Source organism: Ahaetulla prasina, chromosome 11, assembly GCF_028640845.1.
Source record: "Ahaetulla prasina isolate Xishuangbanna chromosome 11, ASM2864084v1, whole genome shotgun sequence".
Classification (NCBI taxonomy): Eukaryota; Metazoa; Chordata; class Lepidosauria; order Squamata; family Colubridae; genus Ahaetulla; species Ahaetulla prasina.
In genome coordinates, this window is record NC_080549.1 from 18,328,238 (window position 1) to 18,350,819 (window position 22,582).

General features: G+C 39.8%; 1 protein-coding gene across 3 annotated transcripts in view; it reads left to right on the top strand.

Annotated features, from left to right (window-relative positions):
• Positions 1–22,582, top strand: part of FNDC3A (fibronectin type III domain containing 3A) — a 72,646-nt gene that overhangs the window by 9,617 nt on the left and 40,447 nt on the right. Inside the window, exons 2-5 of one of the 3 annotated variants that reach the window (XM_058196946.1) lie at positions 12,522–12,653; positions 13,209–13,344; positions 18,591–18,666; positions 20,550–20,626. In XM_058196946.1, coding sequence (XP_058052929.1) covers positions 13,249–13,344; positions 18,591–18,666; positions 20,550–20,626 — 249 coding nt within the window. In that variant the 5' untranslated portion in view covers positions 12,522–12,653; positions 13,209–13,248. Of the gene's footprint in view, positions 1–12,521; positions 12,654–13,204; positions 13,345–18,590; positions 18,667–20,549; positions 20,627–22,582 lie in introns of all 3 variants that reach the window. The other 2 variants (XM_058196945.1, XM_058196947.1) reach the window with 2 other exon arrangements.

The window sequence follows — 22,582 nt, forward strand, 5'->3', positions numbered from 1 at the left end:
ATCCCGCCTTAGTCATGAAATTTGGCTGGTTGACTTTTGGCCAGTCATTCTCTCTCAGCCCAGTCCATCTCACATGGTTACTATTTTGGGAAATTGGAGAAGGAAACAATATTAGGTATGTTTGCCGCTTTTTTGTAAGAATAATAAAGGTGGGATACAAATAAATAAATCAGAGCTGTGATTTTATCCAATGATGTAAAAATGCCATGAAATACTTCTGATTGCAATCTTACTGTATATCAGGTTTATTATTCTTATTTTGATTTTGAGGAGTCAAGATACGGTGATAAATATCCAGGGAGAAATATATTGACATTTCTTCAAGAGAGAGAGCAGATTTGTATTTTCAGGAATTAAAAAGTTTTAACAACCTTTGGTTTGTTTGATAAAAAGTTTGATTAACCTTTGGTTAATCCCCCCACCAAAGACAGAATTTTAAGATACTAATTTATGTGTGTATTTTGCATCTGCCCTTACACAATCTCTTTGACTACATTTGCTTTTGGAGCAAAATTTAAGAAACATTTTTAATGATTATTTGTAACCCAGTGGCACTTTCTGGATAGAAGCCAAATATTATACACAAAAGAGAGTGCATAATAAGGTCTCCTAGGAAATATTTAAAATTATTTCTAATGATTTAATAAAAAAAACATGCCTGCAGGTATGAACAGATTGCTGTTATGAGATGGCCTTGCCATCTCTGCCTCCAAAAAGTTAAATTATAACTAGGTTCTTGTCAAAAGACAGTTATTTGTCTGACCTTTTTTGAAATTTGGAATATGTAAATCATCTTGCCTGAAATGCTTCTGTGTGGTCTCCCTTGTAATGCGAGAATAATCTGATAAAATGAGATTACCAGAAAGTGGGCATGAAATAGTAAAAGAGTGATTGAGTTGTCGTACTAATTCTGTTTGGGCTCTGCTCATAAATTAATTATCTAAGTGTTGCTTTCACATTCCAAAGTAAGCTTTAGCCTCAGGGGTCTCCAACTTTGGCAACTTTTAAGACTTGTGGACTTCAACTCCCAGAGTTCCCAGAAAGCTTTGCTGGCTGAGTAATTCTGCGTGTTTATTTATTTATTTATTTATTTATTAATCATATTTATATACCGCCCTATCTCCCGAAGGACTCAGGGCGGTTTACAGGCACTTAAAAAAAACACATAGATACATAAATACACTATAAAAACAATTAGAAAACTTATTCTATAAGCCCGTATTTTAAAATATAAAAAATAAAACCCAGTTAAAACCCATAAATTTAAAATCTAGCTCAGTCCTGCACAGTTAAATAGGTATGTTTTGAGCCCGCGGCGGAAGGTCCGAAGGTCCGAAAGCTGACGAAGGCCGGGGGGTAGTTCGTTCCAGAGGGTGGGAGCCCCCACAGAGAAGGCCCTTCCCCTGGGCGCCGCCAGGCGACATTGCCTCGCTGACGGCACCCTGAGGAGACCCTCTCTATGAGAGCGCACGGGTCAGTGAGAGGCATTCGGTAGCAGTAGGCGGTCCCGTAAATAACCCGGCCCAATGCCATGAAGCGCTTTAAAGATGGTCACCAAAACCTTGAAGCGCACCCGGAAGGCCACAGGTAGCCAGTGCAGTCTGCGCAGGATGGGTGTCATGCGGGAGCCACGAGGGGCTCCATCTATCACCCGCGCAGCCGCATTCTGGACTAACTGCAGCCTCCGGATGCCCTTCAAGGGGAGCCCCATGTAGAGAGCATTGCAGTAATCCAGGCGAGACGTCACGAGTGCGTGGAGTTGTGTTGTGTTGTGTTGTGTTGTGTTGAAGTCCACAAGTCTTAAAGTCGCCAAGGTTGGAGACCCCTGCTTTAGAAAATCTTATAATGTGCATTCCTGTGTTTGGAGAATGGTGGGATGCTACTTAAATAATGTTCCCTCCATCTATAATTTGTATCATACTAGCTGGCAGGGACAAAAATGTAGATATGAATCCCACAACAAATTTTGAACCAGCTCAATATCCAACTGAAGACAATCTTTTCTGCAAGCTGGGCTAGATCAGGTCAGATCCAAGTTTTGTTTGGCTGAGTGTTATATTTGTGTGTGTGCCTTCTGGTTAGTTTTATTGACTTCTGGCGATTGCCTGGGCAAATCCCTACATTTTTCTTACAAGATTTTGGAAGTGTTTTACATTTGCCTCTTTTCTGGGGCTGAGAGAGAATGACTGGCCCAAAGCCACCCAGTAGAATTCATGGTCTCTTGGTTTCTTGCCTGATGCCTTAACCACCATACCAAGCCACTAGCGTACCATGACATTCAAAGACTTTGGCTTTGAGTTCATTGTCAGCATGTGCCAATGATAGCTGAATTATTGATTAATGAATAAAGAATTGGCAATGTACAACAAGCCAATGCTTTGGATACTTCTTACACTGACTCTCCCCCACCCCAATTGATATTCCATGAAGTTGCTTTCTAAGCATTTAAAGCATTGCTTTCTATTTGGATGCCTTCTCAGTCCAAATCCAATACTCTAACCACGGCACCCCATTGACTTTCGGGTGAGACCAAGTCATCCAGTCTTTATTAAAGGGTCTAGAGGTATTAATAAATTGCTCCCTGTAGTTATTTGTGCAAATAAGGAACTGGCAGCTAGTATGTGGGTTGTATGCTTAGATGCTTTGTCTGGGTTCCTACCATCCGTTCTTTGACAGACTGGAGATGAAATTACAAAGTTCCATGAGTTATTTACCTAAAAATGAATGTGAACATGTAATTTGGCTTTTTCAAACCACAGATGTCCTCATTAAATCCCAGACTAGTTGGATTGCCAGCATTACAGGAATGTCAGTTCTAGAATTACTGAGAATGTTCCTAATAGAAAATGGAACCTAGAATAACAGAGTTGGAAGGGACCTTGGAGGTCTTCTAGCCCAACCCCTGGTTCAAGCAGGAGACCTTATATCACTTCAGACAAATGGCTGAAATGGTATAGGGTCTCCTATGTTTTATGTCCTCTGGTAATTTAAATTAAAGAATATCTAGATCTTGGCTTCCTTGATGGACAGCCTATATATATATATATATATATATATGTTTTCTGAGGTTTTTGAGGGTGTTTGTATGCAGGTCTTTGGTTATTCGGGTTTTCTCCCGTGTAAAATTGGAAGTGTCTTGGCGGGGGGTTGAATACAGAATAACAGAGTTGGAAGGGACCTTGGTGGTCTCCTAGTCCAACCCCCTGCCTAGGCAGGAAACCCTACACCACTTCAGACAAATGGTTATTCAACATCTTCTTAAAAACTTCCAGTGTTGGAGCATTCACAACTTCTGGAGGCAAGTTGTTCCACTGATTAATTGTTCTCACTGTCAGGAAATTAGTTCTAGGTTGCTTCTCTCCTTGATTAGTTTCCACCCATTGCTTCTTGTCCTGCCTTCAGGTGCTTTGGAGAATAGCTTGACTCCCTCTTCTTTGTGGCAGCCCCTGAGATATCAGAACACTCCTATTATGTTTTCCTAGTCTTTCTTTTCATTAAACTAGACATATCCAGTTCCTGCAATCGTCCTTCATATGTTTGAGCCTCCAGTCCCCTCATCATCCTGGTTGCTTTTCTCTGCACTCTTTCTAGAGTCTTCCCATCTTTTTTACATTGTAAAAAAACATTGTAAAAAACTGAATGCAGTATTCCAAGTGTGGCCTTATCAAGGCATTATAAAGTGGTATTAACACTTCACATGAAATTCTTGGACTTGTTCCTTGTCTTCAATAATGTTACAGTAGTAGTAATTAACCCCTGATCATTGACCATAGTTTTTAAAAATTCTACTAAACTATAAGAAGTAGTCATACCTCAATATTCTTTACTATTTAAACAGTGGTGATAAATGGACAATAAGTTATCTGTTCTGTTTATTGAAGCATTCCTAGGAAGGAAGAAAAAATATCATAAGGATCCAAATATTTTCACTAAGATTAATTTCAGCGTGAAACATATAATTCTCTTTCCTTGAATATCCAAAATACACAGTCTTCAAGGCCACCTTGGGAACTGAGGGCTTAATCCAAATTCATACCAGGTCTCATTTCCCAAAATGGAATTTGAAATTTGAGCATTGGAAGTGTAGATGCAAAGGCCACTAAGTTCTAAATTGTAGATATTTGGAATCCTGGACTTTTCTTTCCTCAGTGTGCTTCAGAACGGTTCAACCTAAATTAAATACTTCGAATTCAATTTGCTATCAAATGGCAACTTTCAAAGCCTTGTTTAAGTCTATGTGTTTTGAAGTGAAATAATAAAAAACTTGTCACAGCTTTTTAAAATTACTTTTCTCATTGATGACTAATTTTTTCCCCCCAAGTTCATCAAACTTTGCAGTTATTTTAAAAGGGATACTTTTAATGATTGCTACTAGAGATTGACATTTTGACTTAGTTGGCTGTTCTGGTTATCAAACACTAATTGGATGAGTAAAGCTATCTTCCAGTTAGATATATCCTAGCAGCTTTTAAATATGAACTATACTGGTCACTGCTTAAAAGACTAGGCATTTGATCCTTGAGTTATTTTGCTTGCTTTTAAGGTATTACAGATTTTGTTGTTGTTGTTGAAAAGGCTGTGTGTGTGTGTGTGTGTATACATATATATGTACACACACCTTCAGATTTACAGATAGGCTTTTGTTACAGCCCAAGTGTCAAAATTGAATAATGGATTATTGCTTACGAAGCTGTCTGTTCAACAAATACAGTATATGAAGCATTAATGTTAGAAAAGCTTTGTAAAATATTAAGAACCGTTAAGAAAGAAAGAAGAAATAGCCATGCCTCACAAAATACACAAATGAAGGCTTGTTTCCCACAGGGCCTTGCTGTGGCTCAACAGGCTAATGCAGTCTTATTAACACAGCTGCCTGCAATTACAAATACTGCAGGTTCGAGTCCCACCAGGCCCAAGGTTGACTCAGCCTTCCATCCTTTATAAGGTAGGTAAAATGAGGACCCAGATTGTTGGGGGGGGGCAATACAAGTTGACTTTGTATATAATATACAAATGGATGAGACTATTGCCTTACACAGTGTAAGCTGCCCTGAGTCTTCGGAGAAGGGCGGGATATAAATTCAAATAAAAATTTTTTTTTGATGATGGCATAAATATTGTTTTTCATTGACAAGCGCTGTTGAAAATGCATCTCTCTGTAGTGATGTCCAATGGCTTTTCTGAAGGACTAATTCCATACATTGTGTTTAGGATCTTATTTGTTCCATATTTATCTTTTACATTTTATTTTATATTCTTTTGTGAGCCACTGGGAGACTTGTCTTCGAGGCAGGGTTTATTATAATTAATAAACAAACAAAAAATCCGAAATAAATAACTTTCTGTATTCAGGAACATGACTCCAAGTTGTTTGTTTGTTTGTTTGTTCATCTTATTTAGAGGTGATTTTAGGCAATTTATAACCTTTCATCTGCTTTAAATTCCTCTCCCTCCCCCTCTTTTTCCTAGAAATGTTCTTGGGGTCATGTGCTACTTTAGAATCAGAGCTCAAACTCAAAGCTTGTTTGGTGTGGATTTATCAAGAAGCAATTCATTGCTTAGATGTTTTACATTATGGTAGTCACAACGTTCATTTTGCAATTCGATAAGCCATGATTTAAGATGACTGTATCTTAAACAGGCCAGTTTTTGAAGTTTATGAGAAGCGTTGCATTCTGGGGACAAGGGTCACATTTAGCCCTTGTATAGCACCTGGGATTGTTTTTGCATACCTGGCACCTAGTTCTTTCAAAAGTTCTATCATGAAAGCTGGTATTACCAGTTTTGGTCAAACTCACTTGCCAGTGTCTCTGAGGTGACAAAGTAGGGGATCTTGCCAAGAATTCTTAGGGAAATGGGTGCTTTACTGCAACAAAATTAGAATAGAATAGAATAGAATAGAATAGAATTTTTATTGGCCAAGTGTGATTGGACACACAAGGAATTTGTCTTGGTGCATATGCTCTCAGTGTACATAAAAGAAAAGATACGTTCATCAAGGTACAACATTTACAACACAATTGATGATCAATATATCAATATAAATCATAAGGATTGCCAGCAACAAGTTATAGTCATACAGTCATAAGTGGAAAGAGATTGGCGATGGGAACTATGAAACGATTAATAGTAGTGCAGATTCAGTAAATAGTCTGACAGTGTTGAGGGAATTATTTGTTTAGCAGAGTGATGGCCTTCGGGAAAAAACTGTTCTTGTGTCTAGTTGTTCTGGTGTGCAGTGCTCTATAGCGTCGTTTTGAGGGTAGGAGTTGAAACAGTTTATGTCCAGGATGCGAGGGATCTGCAAATATTTTCACCTCTTCTTGATTCGTGCAGTATACAGGTCCTCAATGGAAGGCAAGTTGGTAGCAATTATTTTTCTGCAGTTCTAATTATCCTCTGAAGTCTGTGTTTTTCTTGTTGGGTTGCAGAACCGAACCAGACAGTTATAGAGGTGCAAATGACAGACTCAATAATTCCTCTGTAGAATTGGATCAGCAGCTCCTTGGGCAGTTTGAGCTTACTGAGTTGGCGCAGAAAGAACATTCTTTGTTGTCCTTTTTTAATGATGTTTCTGATGTTAGCTGTCCATTTGAGATCTTGCGATATGATAGAACCCAGAAATTTGAAGGTTTCTACTGTTGATACTGTGTTGTCAAGTATTGTGAGAGGTGGAAGTATGGAAGGGTTTTTCCTAAAGTCTACCACCATTTCTACGGTTTTGAGTGTGTTCAGTTCCAGATTGTTTTGGTTGCACCACAAGGCTAGTCGTTTGACCTCTCGTCTATACGCGGATTCGTCATTAAGTTAATAATAACAGATAACAGATTAACAGAGTTGGAAGGGACCTTGTAGGTCACCTAGTCCAACCCCCCACCCCCACCAGACCCTATACCATTTCTGACAGATGGCAGTCCAGTCTCTTCTTGAAAGCCTCCAGTGATGAAGCTCTCACAACTTCCGAAGGCAACTTTTGTTCTGTTAGTTGATAGTTCCCACTGTCAGAAAATTCCTCCTTATTTCCAGGTTGAATCTCTCCTTGATCAGTTTCCATCCATTATTCCTTGTCTGGCCTTTGGGTGCAGATATGAAATATACAGGTAGTCCTCAATTTACGACCACAATTGAGCCCCAGATTTTTGCTGCTAAGCGAAACTTTTGTTAAGTGAATTTTGCCCCGTTTTTCCACCTTTTTTGTGTGCCACAGTTGTTAAGTGAATCACTGCAGGTGTTAAGTTAGTAACAGGGTTGTTAAGTGAATCTGGCTTCCCCATTGACTTTGCTTCTCAGACGGCTGCAAAAGGTGTGATTACCTGACCATGGGACACTGCCACCGTCATAAATATGAGTTGGTTGCCAAGCATCGGAATTTTGATCATGTGACCCTGGGGATATTGCAGTGGTTGTAAGTGCGAAAAATGGTCGTAAGCCACTTTTTGCAATGCCGTTGTAACTTTGAATGGTCACTAAATGAACTGTTCTAAGTTGAGGACTACCTGTATTTAGGATGAAATAGGATTTTTTTTTTCTAAATGGCACCTGTAAAGGTGTCCCCCCCCCATTTTTATTTTTTTGGGAAATACTATAAGATTTGGACTAGGTTGGGTTGGCCTAGATGACCTATAACAGTGGTCCTCAGAAAAATTATTTGCATTTTTTTATATTTCACTAAATCAGGGGTCCTCAAACTATGGCCCCTGGGCCAGATACATGCAGTGAACATTTGTGTTGCTGCAAAGAGTCTCCCCCTTTGGGGTCTTTTTGTGTGGGTCGGAGCGGGACAGAAATTCCAACTTGGGGGCTGCTTCAGCCTCCTGGTGCGGGGCTTTGGGTAGAAGCTGCAGGGAAGCACCGTTGGTGGCAAAGAGCCAGAAGGTCTTGTTCCAGTGGGACTGCATCATGGCCTGGAACTGGCTGACCCGCTGAGCCTCCAGGCGCCAGTATCTGGCCTTGCACTCCTGCAGGTCTTCCCTCTGCTTGGAAAGCCTATGCTCCTAGTCCTTAGTGAGGTGCTTCTGCTGAGCCTCCTCGGTCAGATCCAATTTGAACTGAGCTGTTTTGCCAGCTCTTTCTCGTGGTGGCTGCTTAGCTCCTGCTTTCTGTTGGGGCTCTAAAGAGCCCAGGCGGGCAGGCGATGAGTGGCGAGTAGAGGCTGGCAAGGTGCCCCTCGACATGAGTGACATTGAGTTGGCCACGCCCACCCAGTCACATGACCATCGTGCCACACTCACCCAGCCGGTCATTAGGCAGATCATATTAGTGGTCCACAGGATTTAAAATTATGAATTTAGTGGTCCCCGAGGTCTGAAAGGTTGGTGACCCCTGACCTATAAGGTCCCTTAGAATTCTGTTGCTCTATTATCATCTATTTCCTGATAGGCTAAAGGAGAGAAATGGCCCATGGTGTTTTCATACTTTTCGTTGAAACTGATCTGCATTTTAGTTTCTGTTTGTCTGGAAAAGTATTTCCTTTCTCTTGGAACCAACTGGTTCCTGCAGTTTCAATCTGATTGCTAGTTGATTTTTTAGAAGTAACAGTAAGAAGCAGTTCCATAATAGGAAAAGATAGAGCAGGTGAGGTGATTTCAGAAATTCCTTGAAGTTCCCTGCAGAGTTGCTTCATTTATTCCTCCTGCTTTGCATTTCTCTCTCTCTCTCATTCTCAGTTCCACTTTCTGCATCACAGATTTTGGTTATGGGCTGTGGGGCTTCTCTACAAGCTTAGAGGATGATTAAAAAGTAAAAATAAAATAAAATATTACCTATCCTGGAACTGATCCTTCTGCAAGGAAGATCTTGAGTAGATGTCTTAAGTGAGAAAGAAAGAAGCACTTTCCAGGATGTTTTAACTCTGTTTTAAAAACCTGTTTTCTGTGGGACTTGCCAAAGGAATTTCTTTAATTTTTAGAAAGAGATGAAATTTATAGGGAGCAGCACTGTCTATACCAGGGATCTGCAAACTTGGCTCTTTTAAGACTTGTGGACTTCAACTTTGCCAGCTTTGCTGGCTGAGGAACTCTGGGAGTTGAAGTCCACAAGTCTTAAAAGAGCCAAGTTTGCAGACCCCTGGTCTATACAATTAGCCCTTCTTAATGTGGTGGTGAGTGGATCAGTCTGATTGATACCCATGGTAAATGGGAAAGCATTTTGCTTGTGCTTAGAGGCACACTTATTCTGTTATGAATGATTGAAAATCATTTTGGTTATTAATCCTAAACTTAGCATACTTTTCAGGGGTATAAGACACACTCCCCCTCCCAAAAAAGGGTGGAAATGTTGGTGCGTCTTATACAACGAATACAGCTATTTTTGGCCTCCCGAAGAAGCCCTGTTCCACACGTCCCACTTTTGCGAAAAAACGGGCCTGTTTTTCGCAAAAACGGGGGCACGGGGTTTGGGAGACCTGCAGAGTGCTCCTGGGGCCTGGGGAGGGAAAAAACTTCTTTTTTCTTGCTTACCTCTTCAAAATCTTGGTGTTTCTTATACACTAGTGCATCTTATAGTCTGAAAAATATGGTAATTTGTGACACACCATTTGTTACCACAGTATTTTGAAACTATATCCAGAAGGTACTGCAAAGGGTCTTAGAAGAAACACTTTTTGGGGGGAACTTCTAGCAGTCAAGTTTCAGGCTGGGGTATTACACAGAAACTACCTTGGTCATATCTTGATGGGACCTGTGCAGAGGTTGGGCCAGAGGCATATTTCTTGGTTGTCCTTGGTTTCTCAATAGCTTTCAGTGTCATTGACTATGGCAGTGGTTTTATTTATTTTATTTATTTATTTTATTTTGTCACAACAATATATGTAGGTATCATACAAAAGATTATATAGTATATAAACACATATATGAGTAAATATAAGGAGGTATAAGCATATATATAGGTTCTCAACCTGTGGTCCACAGGGCGGCGATGTTGTCACAGGGGTTCCATGAAGGCTTCAAGAAATGTTATGATTTAAATCTTGAGTTAACTCTTGGTGGTCCATGGCCACAAAAGATTTTTTTTTCTGGGGGTCTGTGGTGAAGAAAAGGTTGAGAACCACTGGACTATGGTATCCTGGGTCATCTCTAAGGCTTTGGAATGGGGGTCAGCATCTTGCAATGTTCTCCATCTCCCTGAAGGAACACTTCCAATGAGTGATAGTGGGAGAGAGCAGATGAAATTGTATCTGATATGAGGTTCAGTATCATCAAAAAGTTTATTATATCCATCTATAGCAATAGGACTTAGACTTATATACCACTTCACAGTGCTTGACAGCCCTCTCTAAGCGGTTTTACAGACATAGTATATTGCCCCCAACAATCTGGCTCCTCATTTTACTGACCTCAGAAGGATAGAAGGTCGAGTCAATCTTGAAGCGGTGAGACTCGAACTGCTGGCAGCTGGCAGTCAGCAGAAGTAGCCTGCAGTACTGCATTCTAACCACTGCGCCAGCACGGCTATACATCTCAGTCTATGGCAAAATAGGTGAGGTAATGAAAGCATTGATCCAGTGCCTGGAGTACATGGTCAAAATGGGGAGGAATAGACTGTAACTGAGACCATCAAAGACAGAAAGGGTTTTGTGGCTTTTAACAATTCTAGGGAAATGCCATCTTTTCCTTTTTTTTTTTTTGTTTACATTTATATCCCGCCCTTCTCCGAAGACTCAGGGCGGCTTACAGTGTGTAAGGCAATAGTCTCATTCTATTTGTATATTTACAAAGTCAACTTATTGCCCCCCCAACAATCTGGGTCCTCATTTTACCTACCTTATAAAGGATGGAAGGCTGAGTCAACCTTGGACCTGGTGGGGCTTGAACCTGCAGTAATTGCAGGCAGCTGGTTTTAATAACAGGCTTTGAGTTGAGTTAGACTATCTCACGTGGAAATTTTGGGGTTCTCTTATATTTAGATTCCTATTTGAAGGGTGGGTGGCAGCTATGGCTAGGGGTCAGTTTTCAGTAGCTGCCCTCACTTTTTGCCCCATCACCCCCAAAATAACAGTCTGACCAACTTGAATTTTTGCATTGATGTTGTTTAACTTTGACATTGATAGCTGTCCTGAGCCTTTTTTGGAAAAGGTGTCATGGAATAGGAATAGGAATAGGAATAGAATAGAATAGAATAGAATAGAATAGAATAGAATAGAATAGAATAGAATAGAATAGAATAGAATAGAATTCTTTATTGGCCAAATGTGATTGGACACACAAGGAATTTGTCTTGGTGCATATGCTCTCAGTGTACATAAAAGAAAATATACATTTGTCAAGAATCATAAGGTACAACACTTAATCATAGTCATAGGGAACAAATAAGCAGTCAAATCATATTAAGAAACAGTCAATATAAATCGTAAGGATACCCAGCAACAAGGTTATAGTCATACAGTCATAAGTGGGAGGAGATGGGTGATAGGAACGATGAGAAGATTAATAGTAGTGCAGACTTAGTAAATAGTTCCGCAGTGTTGAGGGAATTATTTGTTTAGAGGGTGAAGGAAAAAACTGTCCTTGTGTCTAGTTGTTTTGGTGTGCAGTGCCCTAAAGCGTTGTATTGAGGGTAGGAATTGAAACAGTTTATGTCCAGGATGTGAGGAGTCTGTATATATTTTCACAGCCCTCTTTTTGACTCATGCAGTATACTGGTCCTCAATGGAAGGCAAGTTGGTAGCCTGCAGTTCTAATTATCCTCTGAAGTCTGTGTCTGTCTTGTTGGTGCAAACCAGACAGTTATAGAAATGCAGATGACAGACTCAGTAATTCCTCTGTAGAACTGGATCAGCAGCTCTTTGGGCAGTTTGAGCTTTCTGAGTTGGTGCAGAAAGAACATTCTTTGTTGTGCTTTTTTGATGGCATTTTTGATGTTAGCTGTTTATTTTAGATCTTGCGATATGGTAGAACCTAGAAATTTGAAGCTCTCTACTGTTGCTACTGTGTTGTCTAGTATTATAAGTGGTGGTAGTATGGGAGGGTTTCTCCTAAAGTCTACCACCATTTCTACGGTTTTGAGTGTGTTCAGTTCCAGATTGTTCTGGTCGCACCACGAGACACACAGACGAAGCCCTGATGATGTTACGTAGTTGGGTTGTCAAATGTCTACAAGAAAACAACCAAGCTCAGAGAGCACTAAGGACCTCACACACAGATCTGCCTGTGGCTAAGATGACTCTTGCAACAGTCTGACTGCATTCTTAGTCTTTGGATGTGAGGTCCAAACCAAACAATAATGTTTTTGAAGCAGTGGAAATCTCTTATGTCTAAATTTTGCTCTGGAATGGTTGTTGGAAACCTTGACATGGTATTTTTAAAGATCTGATTAAATTCTTATGGGAACGGGCCACTTGTAAATGGCTTATCTGCTCCCAGCCTTTGCAATTCACTTCTCCCTTTCTCCCATATGTTAAAGACTGTATAGAGCTTCTGTAATAACTCCAGAGGCTGGTTAAGAAACCGTGCTATAAATCTAAATAAGTAATGCAGCAACCTATTTTTTTCTCTTGTGTGTCCAACAAATCATTTGCTTTTTAGAAAAGCCTTCTTCGTGCAAGAGTGCCCTATGATGTGCTAGAAACCTCAAATTTGGAAATAGAGACCGCACACCACCTGACTTCTCCTTCCAGTCCTCCAAACTGCCACCTGTATCTCAAATGTTTCAGGCATGTTTTTCACAGCCGGTTATATTTTTAAACCAGTAATTTGAATGCTTGGTTCGCTCCCGGAGGACTTTCCTTGGCTTGTGCTGTTTTTTCTCTCTCTCTTTTCATTATTCTGGTGCAGGGTTGAAGTACGTTTTATTGAAAGAAGAGTCTGACAAGCCACATTTTTTGATAAAGGGTGTGGCTTTTGGAAAATCACCTTCTTTTTATTTCACTATTGACAAAATTGCTTGTCATAATAGAGGGTGTAATTTGAGTGAGTACCAGTTTTCTGCACAAGCTCTGGAAAGAATCAGCGAAGATGCTGCGTTTAAAGTTGGCGGAAAGCTAGGCAGCAGCATCTTTAATACCTAGGCAACTTGCTGATTCTTGTTCTATGCTGGACATTGCCGGTAAGGTGCTGGTCCTTTTCTATTACTGACGTTTGAACTTTTGCTTTGGGATTTTTCTGAGTAGGTGGATGATTTTTTTCAGAGCCCAAAGCCCCAGAGATAATTAATTCCGTATCATAATAAGAACTTGTTGACATCTGAAACCGCATTTCTGTTTTCCCAGGTAGCCGATCTGAGAGGAATCATTGATGATCGGTCCTTCCAGTTATGATGGCAGACCAGCCACCTCCATTAGAAGCCACACCTATTTTGAATGAAGTGCCACTTCTACCTCATATGGTCAATGGGGACACAACACAACAGGTAAGTTGACCTGCATAAGACGGGAATCTTCAACGTGTTCTCTTCTGCAAATGCTTGGAAGGGATCATCACATCTTCTGTGCCACTTTAGCTTGTAGATAATGGCTTAACATGGGTAAAGGTAAAGGTTCCCCTCGCACATACGTGCTAGTCGTTGCCGACTCTAGGGGGCAGTACTCATCTCCGTTCCAAAGCCGAAGAGCCAGCGCTGTCCGAAGACGTCTCCATGGTCATGTGGCCAACATGACTCAATGCCAAAGGCGCACGGAACGCTGTTCCCTTCCCACCAAAGGTGGTCCCTATTTTTCTACTTGCATTTTTTACCTGCTTTCGAACTGCTAGGTTGGCAGAAGCTGGGACAAGTAACGGGAGCTCACCCCGTTACACGGCAGCACTAGGGATTCGAACCGCCGAGCTGCCGACCTTTCGATCAACAAGCTCAACGTCCTAGCCCCTGAGCCACTGCGTCCCTTTAACATGGTTAAGTTCCTCTAATCACAGTTTATTAGGATGTTTAAGAAAGCCATGGCTTAACAATCTCTTCGGAATCTTTGGGACATAATTGATTTTATTAAAATTGGATAACAAGTTCCAAGGTCCAGTGTCATTATGTATAACAGTATCAGTATCCGTTTCATTCCTGCGCTTGTTAACTCTGAAAAATTAACTAGATGTCAATCAGATGTAATCATAATTTAAAAACAGTAAGAAAATGGCCATTCTGTAGAAGTCTGTGGTTACTATAATTGAACTATTGCCATAAAATGGAGAATATTCTGTTTTATAAATCCAGTGCCTTAAGGACAGGAAGAATCATATTGTCATGTGATTTTCTAAAACTATGAGTGTTAGTTTAAGGAACCGAAAATATACGAAGCTGTTTATGCCAGATGTAAAATGGTATTTCTGTCTAGATACATGCAGAATCTCCCATACATGCAAATCTAAAGTATCCATGCTATGATGTTCTAAAATAGCTTTTGCTGGCCGATCATTTTTCTTTATTTTTATTTTCTTCCTTTTAGGAAAGACTTATATTGCTTCTTACATTTTACAATGAGTTGCATTGTGCAATGGAGTGTTGATGTATTTCCCTCTTTTATCTGTTGAATCAGTTTTAATAATAGCATTTATAGTAAGAGATAATAACGTGAAGATCCTCAGTGAAGATTATCTTTATAATCTAATGCAAGAATTTAGATCCCAGGCCTTGCTTTAAGGATGTCCGGAGGATTTTTCCTTGAATAGTAGATTTTTTGAACCCATGTTGCAGATTTTGAACTTCCTAGAATTGTTTTAAAAGATTGTCGCATGGAACTGAGAGTCCCTATTAGATTATGTGATGGTCAATTCTTGTAGGATCCATGTTGTCAAATATATTGGTCCCCTTTAAAGAAAAAGATGTTTTGATTTATGTAAATCAGGTGCGTGATTCAGCACTCATGTTAAAAATTGCACAAAAGAAGGTCTATGTGCATTCACAGAGTTAGCTTGGAAAGAGCTCAGAGCTACTGCCCAGCTAATTGGTTTGAAATAAATATTGCAAGAAATACGAGAGTTTTCCAAGCAAAGCATTCTAATGCAGTTGAAAAATCTATGAAGGACACAAACATTTTAGATGCCCTGGAAGTTTTATTAGATTAATTCAAGGACTTAAACCACCAGACTTATCACTCACAATTAAACTTCAGGAAATCTTTGTTTTCACTCTGTTGGCTCCACATTGACCAGTATGTTTTTAAATTTCTTGTCTATGTTTCTGAGTGAGGGAGCCCTTGAAGGTTTTGTTTTATTTTCCAGGAGCCAAGTTATCAGTAGCCTTGTAAGTTGTTCAGTTCTTAAGAAATCCAGATTAACGGGCATTTAATTTAATGAACACTTTCACCTTGTTGTAAGTCTATTCTGGTCTAATTTGAAGCTTGAGGGTGGACTCCAGTTTTTTGAAGCTTGCAAAGTAGTTCTAAACAGAGGGCAATTTAAAGCAAAACCGCAGAATCAATATATTTGTGGAAATGAATGTGAAGGTAAGCATCTTTGTAAGCTTCTTCTCAAAATCATTGCAGATATCACACTTGTTACGAAGATTAGTGTCTTCGGGCAGGTTTCCATATCTTTCTTGCATTTTTTTCCCCCGAGAACATTTTGCTAGAACAGCTGCAGATAAAATACAGGCTTCTGAAGGTTGTTTAATGAGAAATTATCTCCCTTTGACCTATGGAGATACAGCCACCGAATACCATGTCCTAGATATTACGCACATGACCTTTTAATGAAAAGAGTTGAGATAAAAATGCACCTCTCCTTGGTCAGAAAGGAGCCATACCATATCTGAAAAAGCCTTCTATTACAATCTAAAATATTTAACCAATTCAGCCTTGGGAAATCGGGTCAGGAGTTTTGAAAAATATGGTGTATTTGATTTCTTATAGGTGGAAAAAAAAAGTGTTCCCAGCAAGAAGCAGAAGGCTACGCTGGTATTAGGCCATTATTTAATTCCCCCTTTATGTTTATTTATTTATTTATTATTTATGTTATCTGTTCATATAAACCAACTTGCCCTTTTTTTCATTTACTGGAATGTACAGCTTATTAAATTTACAATGTTTCTCAAATTCAAAAGACTTTGATTTTAGACTTAGAATTGTGACCATCGCTAAGTAAAATAACATCAGAATTGTTTAGTCTGGAACAAATTGGATTTTTAGTCAGTAAAAAAAAAAAGTTCATTATCGAAAGACTGGTGGCAAAAATGCAAAGTTTTAAGAAAACTGTCTACTGAAGGTACATTTGGATCAGAATAGCAGGAAAACATTTGCTTCAGTGGGCTGTAATAGCGGCTGAATAAAAATCAAATTAGTTTATAGTTAGAAAGCTGCTGGCTTGTTTAAAACCCAGAAGGGTTGGGGACGGGGGAAAGTTGAATTGGCTTGAATTTTTAAAATTAACAAGAATTTTAAAGGAAGCCTTCTATCATGGTCATACTGGATTTAACCAAGAATCTGTTCCAGCCCTGCCTAGAATTGTCATAGAGTTAACTTGTGCATTCCTGTTTGCAAAGCGCATGACGTTTCACTCAGCTGTGGCTCTTCCCATTTCAGAAGGATGTCATAAATTACTAACAACTGTTTTTCTTCATAGCTCATTCCTAGATAGTTTCAATAAGGCATTTTAAAGGGTATTTTCCTTTTTGAGGGAAAGCTGTGAGGGGTTTTATGCAGGTAGCCCAGAGGTGGTTTTCAGCAGGTTCTGACCAGTTCTGGAGAACCGGTAGCGGAAATTTTTAGTAGTTCGGAGTAAAAATTCTGACTGGGTCTGCCCCCATCTATTCTCTGCCTCCCGAGTCCCAGCTGATCGAGAGGAAATGGGGGGATTTTGTAGTAACCTTCCCCTGCCATGCCCACCAAACCACATCCACAGAACCGGTAGTTAAAAAAAAAAGGAATCCTACCACTGAGTTATTCCTCAAGTTATGACGACAGTTGAACCCCACATTTATGTTGCTAAGTGAAACATTTGTTAAGCATGTTAGCCCCATTTTGCGACTTTTCTTGTCACATTTGTTAACTGAATCACTCAGAGTTAAGTGAACTTGGTTTCCCCAGTGACTTGGCTTGGCAGAAGGTCGCAAAAGGTGATCACATGACCCCAGGACACTGCAACCGTCATAAATGTGAATCAGTTGCCAAGCATCGGAATACAAATCACGGGGCCCTGGGGATGCTGCAATGGTCGCAAGTGTGAAAAATGCTCATAAGTCCCTTTCTTCAGTGCCTTTGTAAACTTCGAATGGTCACTAAATGAACTGTGGTTGTAAGTAGAGGACTGCCAGTACTGCAGTTCCTGAATTCAAGCAAAGAAAGTTCTTGAGAAATTGCACATAAAATTGTACTTCCTTGGTCTTTCGTTGTTACTATTATGGATTAAGAAGCGCAGTCCAACTAATACCATTTAATTTTTTTGGGGGGTGGGTGGGGAATTAGAAATCACAATAGCCATTTATTTCTAACCAGACACACACACACACACACACACACACACACACACACACACACACACACTCTCTCTCTCTCTCTCTCTGATGTTTATCAACTTTTGGGTGGTTTTGCTAACTTGTTTTTCGTGTTTTTAAAAACACTCTTCTGCTTTATTTATTTACTAACTTACAAGTAAGTTCTACTTACTTATTTACTAAGGAAGTAGCTTAACTTACTTACATAGGTCCAGATGGATATGTTGGCCTACTTGAGGGATTGCATTGTACACCAGCTATTCTTATGGAACAATACAATCCTGCTGCTGATTACATCTTTGCGAAACGCAATGTTGTCTTAAAAACCGGAGTGTAGAAACGTATCATCGTAAACGTACAACATTCCCTCTTTTTTGTTTGTTTGTTTATGTTTGCTTTCTCGTTCTTCCTTTAAGTAACTCCAAAGTGACAGGACTTTCCTTGTCCGCTTGTCTTTCTTTAGCAAAGGAGCCTAATGTGGTACAAGACATATCAATAAGTTTATAAAATTGGGTGTCCAACCGTGGCAACATTAAGACTTTAAGCCATGGTGACTGGGGAATTCTGGCAGTTGAAGTCCGTAAGTCTTAAATTTGCTAAGGTTGGATACCCCTGGTGTAAAACATAGTTGCATACTGTACGCTATCTGGGAGATGGGTGTAACATCCCCCTCCAGTCTCTTTTTCAATGTCTGTGGTCACTTAGTCTTTGAGAAACACCAGCTGCAAGAAAGAGTGACCACCTGTAATGTCTAATGAAATTGTAATGAAAACCACTAAGTTATTTGGAAATCAGTGAAGAAAGAAAGCAAAAAGATATGAGCAATCACTTATGAGGAAAAAATTGACATACCTCAATTATCATTTGAGGGGAACAGCCAAACGTGCATTAGAAATATTTTTTCCTGTATAATTGGTTTTTTATTATATAGTGATTAAAGAGTAATGGAGAAATGAAACTTTCTGCAATATTATTTGTTTAGTTGTTAGTTGGAGGAAACAATTGTTGTAAGTGTAGCAGGGAAGGGATTCTCTTTAATTTGCTGGATTTATTTTCAAATCTGGTACATTTTTTTTACTGTATGCCCGTTTAAAAGGTAAAAAAATTCACGTATGACTTCAGTTTGATTTTTACTGATTACTATCACTGATGTTTCTAATCTGATGTGTTTAATTTTGCAAAGGTATATGTTGCTTTCAGATGAAGTTCAAAATAGGACTTAATATTCTTATTCCTAGGTTATTTTGGTGCAAGTAAACCCAGGAGAGACGTTCACAATAAGAACTGAAGATGGTCATATCCAGTGTATTCAAGGTAAACAATGCCACAAGGGTATACTCTGAAATTACTGATATCAGATACTGCATGCCTATTAAATTAATGTGGCTAGAAGACTTTATCATAGTTCTGCGGGTTCATAACAAGAAAACAATCTTACTGATATCTAGACTCCCAACAGCAGGAATTCCTCTGAATTCTACTTCTAAGAATTTTGGAAGTTGAAGGCCGTACAGTTAGAAGGAACTCAGATTGAGGAAAGTTGAAGGCTGTTGAGTCAAGTCCATTTCCTACGCAGAATTGATCTTGCAATCATCATAACCACAGTAAAGAGCTGGCCATCTCTCTAGATGACTGGTTTATAGGGCAAAGAAGTTAAATCTAACGTTGAAGGTCAAATAATAACCACAAGGGAAGATTAAGGCTTCTGGTAAAGATCTCAAAATCACCCTGTCATTCTGTGAAAGCTTTTCTCAGCTTCTGCATTTTGAATGGTCACAAGCCGAACGTGATCAAAACTAATCCAGTCTGATGTCATAAAGGGATATTTGACTGGACATTTTTTCCATCATCCCCACTCTCGGACAGTTACTGATAGGTTAGAGAAAGTAGGAAGTCTTTGCTAACTTTCCCAGGCTGTGGGTTGAAGCATCAGAAAAAGTAAAGCCAAACCACTTGTTTTTTATCTCAAGTCAAAAGTTGCTCCGGCAAAGAGCATCATTCTGTTCCTAGAACTTGGTAAGTCTTCCAGGTTGGAGACTTCTCTACCACCTTACCGTTTTTTTTGTCTAGCATGAATGATGTAGAACGGGGGTCTCAAACTCAAGGCCCGAGGGCTGGATCCGGCCCGCGGGGTGCTTAGATCTGACTCGTGGGGTCTCTCTGAAAACAGCGAAGGACCGGCCCACGTTGCCTCTGCCAGCGAAAACAGAGGGCGGCCCTCCAGAGCTCTATTTTCACTGGCAGAGGGTTGTAGGAGGCCATCCCAGTTGAAAATGGAGATCGGGAGCCCGTTTTCGCTGGCAGGCGCCCCCGACATGAGTGAAAAGCTGGCTACGCCCACTCCATCCCCTTGAGGTCAAACACAACCCTGAGGCAGCCCTCAATGAAATCGAGTTTTGACGCCACTGATGTAGAATATATTACATAAGAAGGGAACATAAGCCTTGCTTCTTTGGTGCCGAAACTTAGTGAGGTACTAGCAGCTGTTGAATCACCAAAATCCAGAAAGAGGGGGTGGATGGGGGGACAAGAAAAGACATTTTTCCCCAAAGTTTTCAGGCAAGAATCGAGGTATAGCTTATCTACTTCATTTTGCTTCTAGAGATGTTCAGTTTAAATTCACTCTGAATGTGGCAGAAATAAAGACTCCTTCAAAGTGGTTAGTTTTGATCTAAAAAGCAATCTGTGTCCTCATCAAATAGATCGAGTACATGAATCCACTGTAATTCTTTAATGCCTCTTGGTCCAACCTCAAGGTCTTTATAAAACACTTGCCTTTAAAAAAATCATTTAAGATGAAAATCGTTGATTTGATCAGTAGTTTTTTATGTTAGATTGTTGAGCATTTTTTTTAGAAGCCTTTAAAAAAAAATCAATTGTCTGAACTTGGCTCTTCCACTGAGATTTTCAACAGCATGGGACAGTTTTTTCCAGGCTGGCTGGGAAATTTTGAGGAGTTAAAGTCCACCCATCTTAAAAGTTGCCAAGGTTGAAATAACCCAGCCAAAAACTTTTATCCTTCTGTATTTGACCCCGTTTCCCATTTTTTGCTAAATTTTTTGATGGAAGAATGAAATGGATGGGCCTACGCATGGTGGCCTATTCAACGGTTATATTTTGTCAAATAAACTGTGAATGTGCTTGGTTTTAGTACTCTGCAAGGAGTCATGAATCAGTGTTGCTTGGTTTTCTTTCAGGTCCAGCACATGTTCCTATGATGTCACCAAATGGTTCTGTCCCTCCAATATTTGTGCCTCCTGGTTACGTTTCTCAGGTAATCATTCAGATCCTTTGAACACTTATAAAAGAGAGATTTCCCAAGTGAGTGATGGGGAATTTATCCCTTTTTATAATCCATAAAGGTAACAAGGGTGACAAGTTGAGAAAAAAAAACTGAATATCTCCTCTTTTTCCTTGTCTCATCCCATTGGTCACTTTTAGGCTTCGTAATTTCTCATAATCCTAAAGTGGACATACAGCCCAATTGCTAAGGATGTTGGCTTGTACAGGCTACAAATTAAGCACATGGTGGACCATGAACCTGAAAACCATGTGCAAAATATAAAGCCTATTAGTCAAGGCAAAACCAGGTTTTATAGCAAGGAAGTTCGAAAAGGTTTGGGTCAGCAACCGGTAGGGTTGAGAACAGTAGAGGCTGAAGATTTCAGATACTGTTTTTTAAATTACTAATTTTTTTTAAAGAGGTGATTCTTTTAAAATCTCAAATACGCAGCTATAACACAGCCATGCATTTGAGCCAAAAATAGGCCACAGTCAGTTTGAGGATAGTAATCGAAATATTGCATTAGGCTTTAATAGTACTGTATGGTCAATAGTTTGCTTTCACAGCCTTAGCCAGATGTTAGAGAAACAGCTCAAGGGATCATGGCATATTAGAAATCAGGAGGTCCTGTTAGCTGACATATGAGTTCTCACTATATCTTATAAATTGTAATTGAATTATTCTTTTTTTAACGATAAATAGTGGAACGATATGGGTACAATGGTTATCCCAAAGGTGCTTTTTCAAAAGGCAGCTGGACTTTTATTTGTTTTTGCTTGAAGATGTTTCACTTCACATCCAAGAAGCTTCTTCAGTTCCCCCTAGACATGTACAATGCTTAGCCGTAAAACGTAAGGTCAACTTTAATGCCAAATTTGAAAACATTGATCCAAATACACCACATTGTAGTTAATGCTCAAGAGGTTTTATGAAAGAGAGAGAAAAAATATAAATGAGAATGGCTCAACACCTGAGGAATGAATGAGACTGGGATATGTTTTTCATACTTGTTTGAGTGTAGCCCAACATCGGGAGCTTAGTTTGGCATCCAGTTCAAAAGCCAAGCATTTATCAAGAGCCTGGGCTAAAAACTGAGGTAGGGTGTATTTTATATTATTTCAGAGTGCGAGAGGTTTTTAGATGTTCAGTTGATTTTCTATTCTTCTGTTTAATGCGTTGGCCATAATGGTAGCCCCTTCAACAGTCGTATTTTTTGGGTAGAAGAATAGCAATCACAGTGATTTAAAGAATGGACTGTCCCTTATCTTTCTTTTTATATTCAGCATTTCACATGCCTTTTTAATGCCTTTTGTAAGTACAGGTTTTCCTATAACTTTATACAAATTGTTCCTTGGTGTTGGCAAGAGCTATAGACAGCTGTGCCTAATTACCGTATTTTTCAGAGTATAAGACACATTTTTTTCCCTCCTAAAAGAGACTGAAAATTTGGGTGCATCTTATACTCCAAATGTAACCCCATCGGCCCACACCCTTTGGCCTCCGTGCGTCCTCTTCCTGGCTGCAGAGATCGTCACCGACAATGGCTTGTGTTTTTGGGCTCCGTGCATTGCATTTTTAAGCACTCCATTTGAGAGCCCTTCAAGGCTGTGGGGATCACCAAATCACATCGCCACTAATCGCCGCCTGAAAACGTGAGGCGTTTGGAGGCTGAAAACGTGACGCGCGGTGCCCAAAATGGCTACCCGGAACAGCTGCTGCTTTCTCGTACCCCTTCCGAACTTTGCCTGTTTTAGTCACAGGAACTCCCTCTGACGATCAGCTGTGTTTTTAAAGCTGTTTTTCAGCCCCAATGTGGCGCGAAGTAATCTTCCGTGCTTTGCCTGCTTTTCTAATTGCTCCTCCCTCTGATGATCAGCTGTGCTTTAGAAGCTGTTTTTTAGCCCTAACCAACCCCAACCTCAAAATCAGCAAGTGAACTAAGGTCCT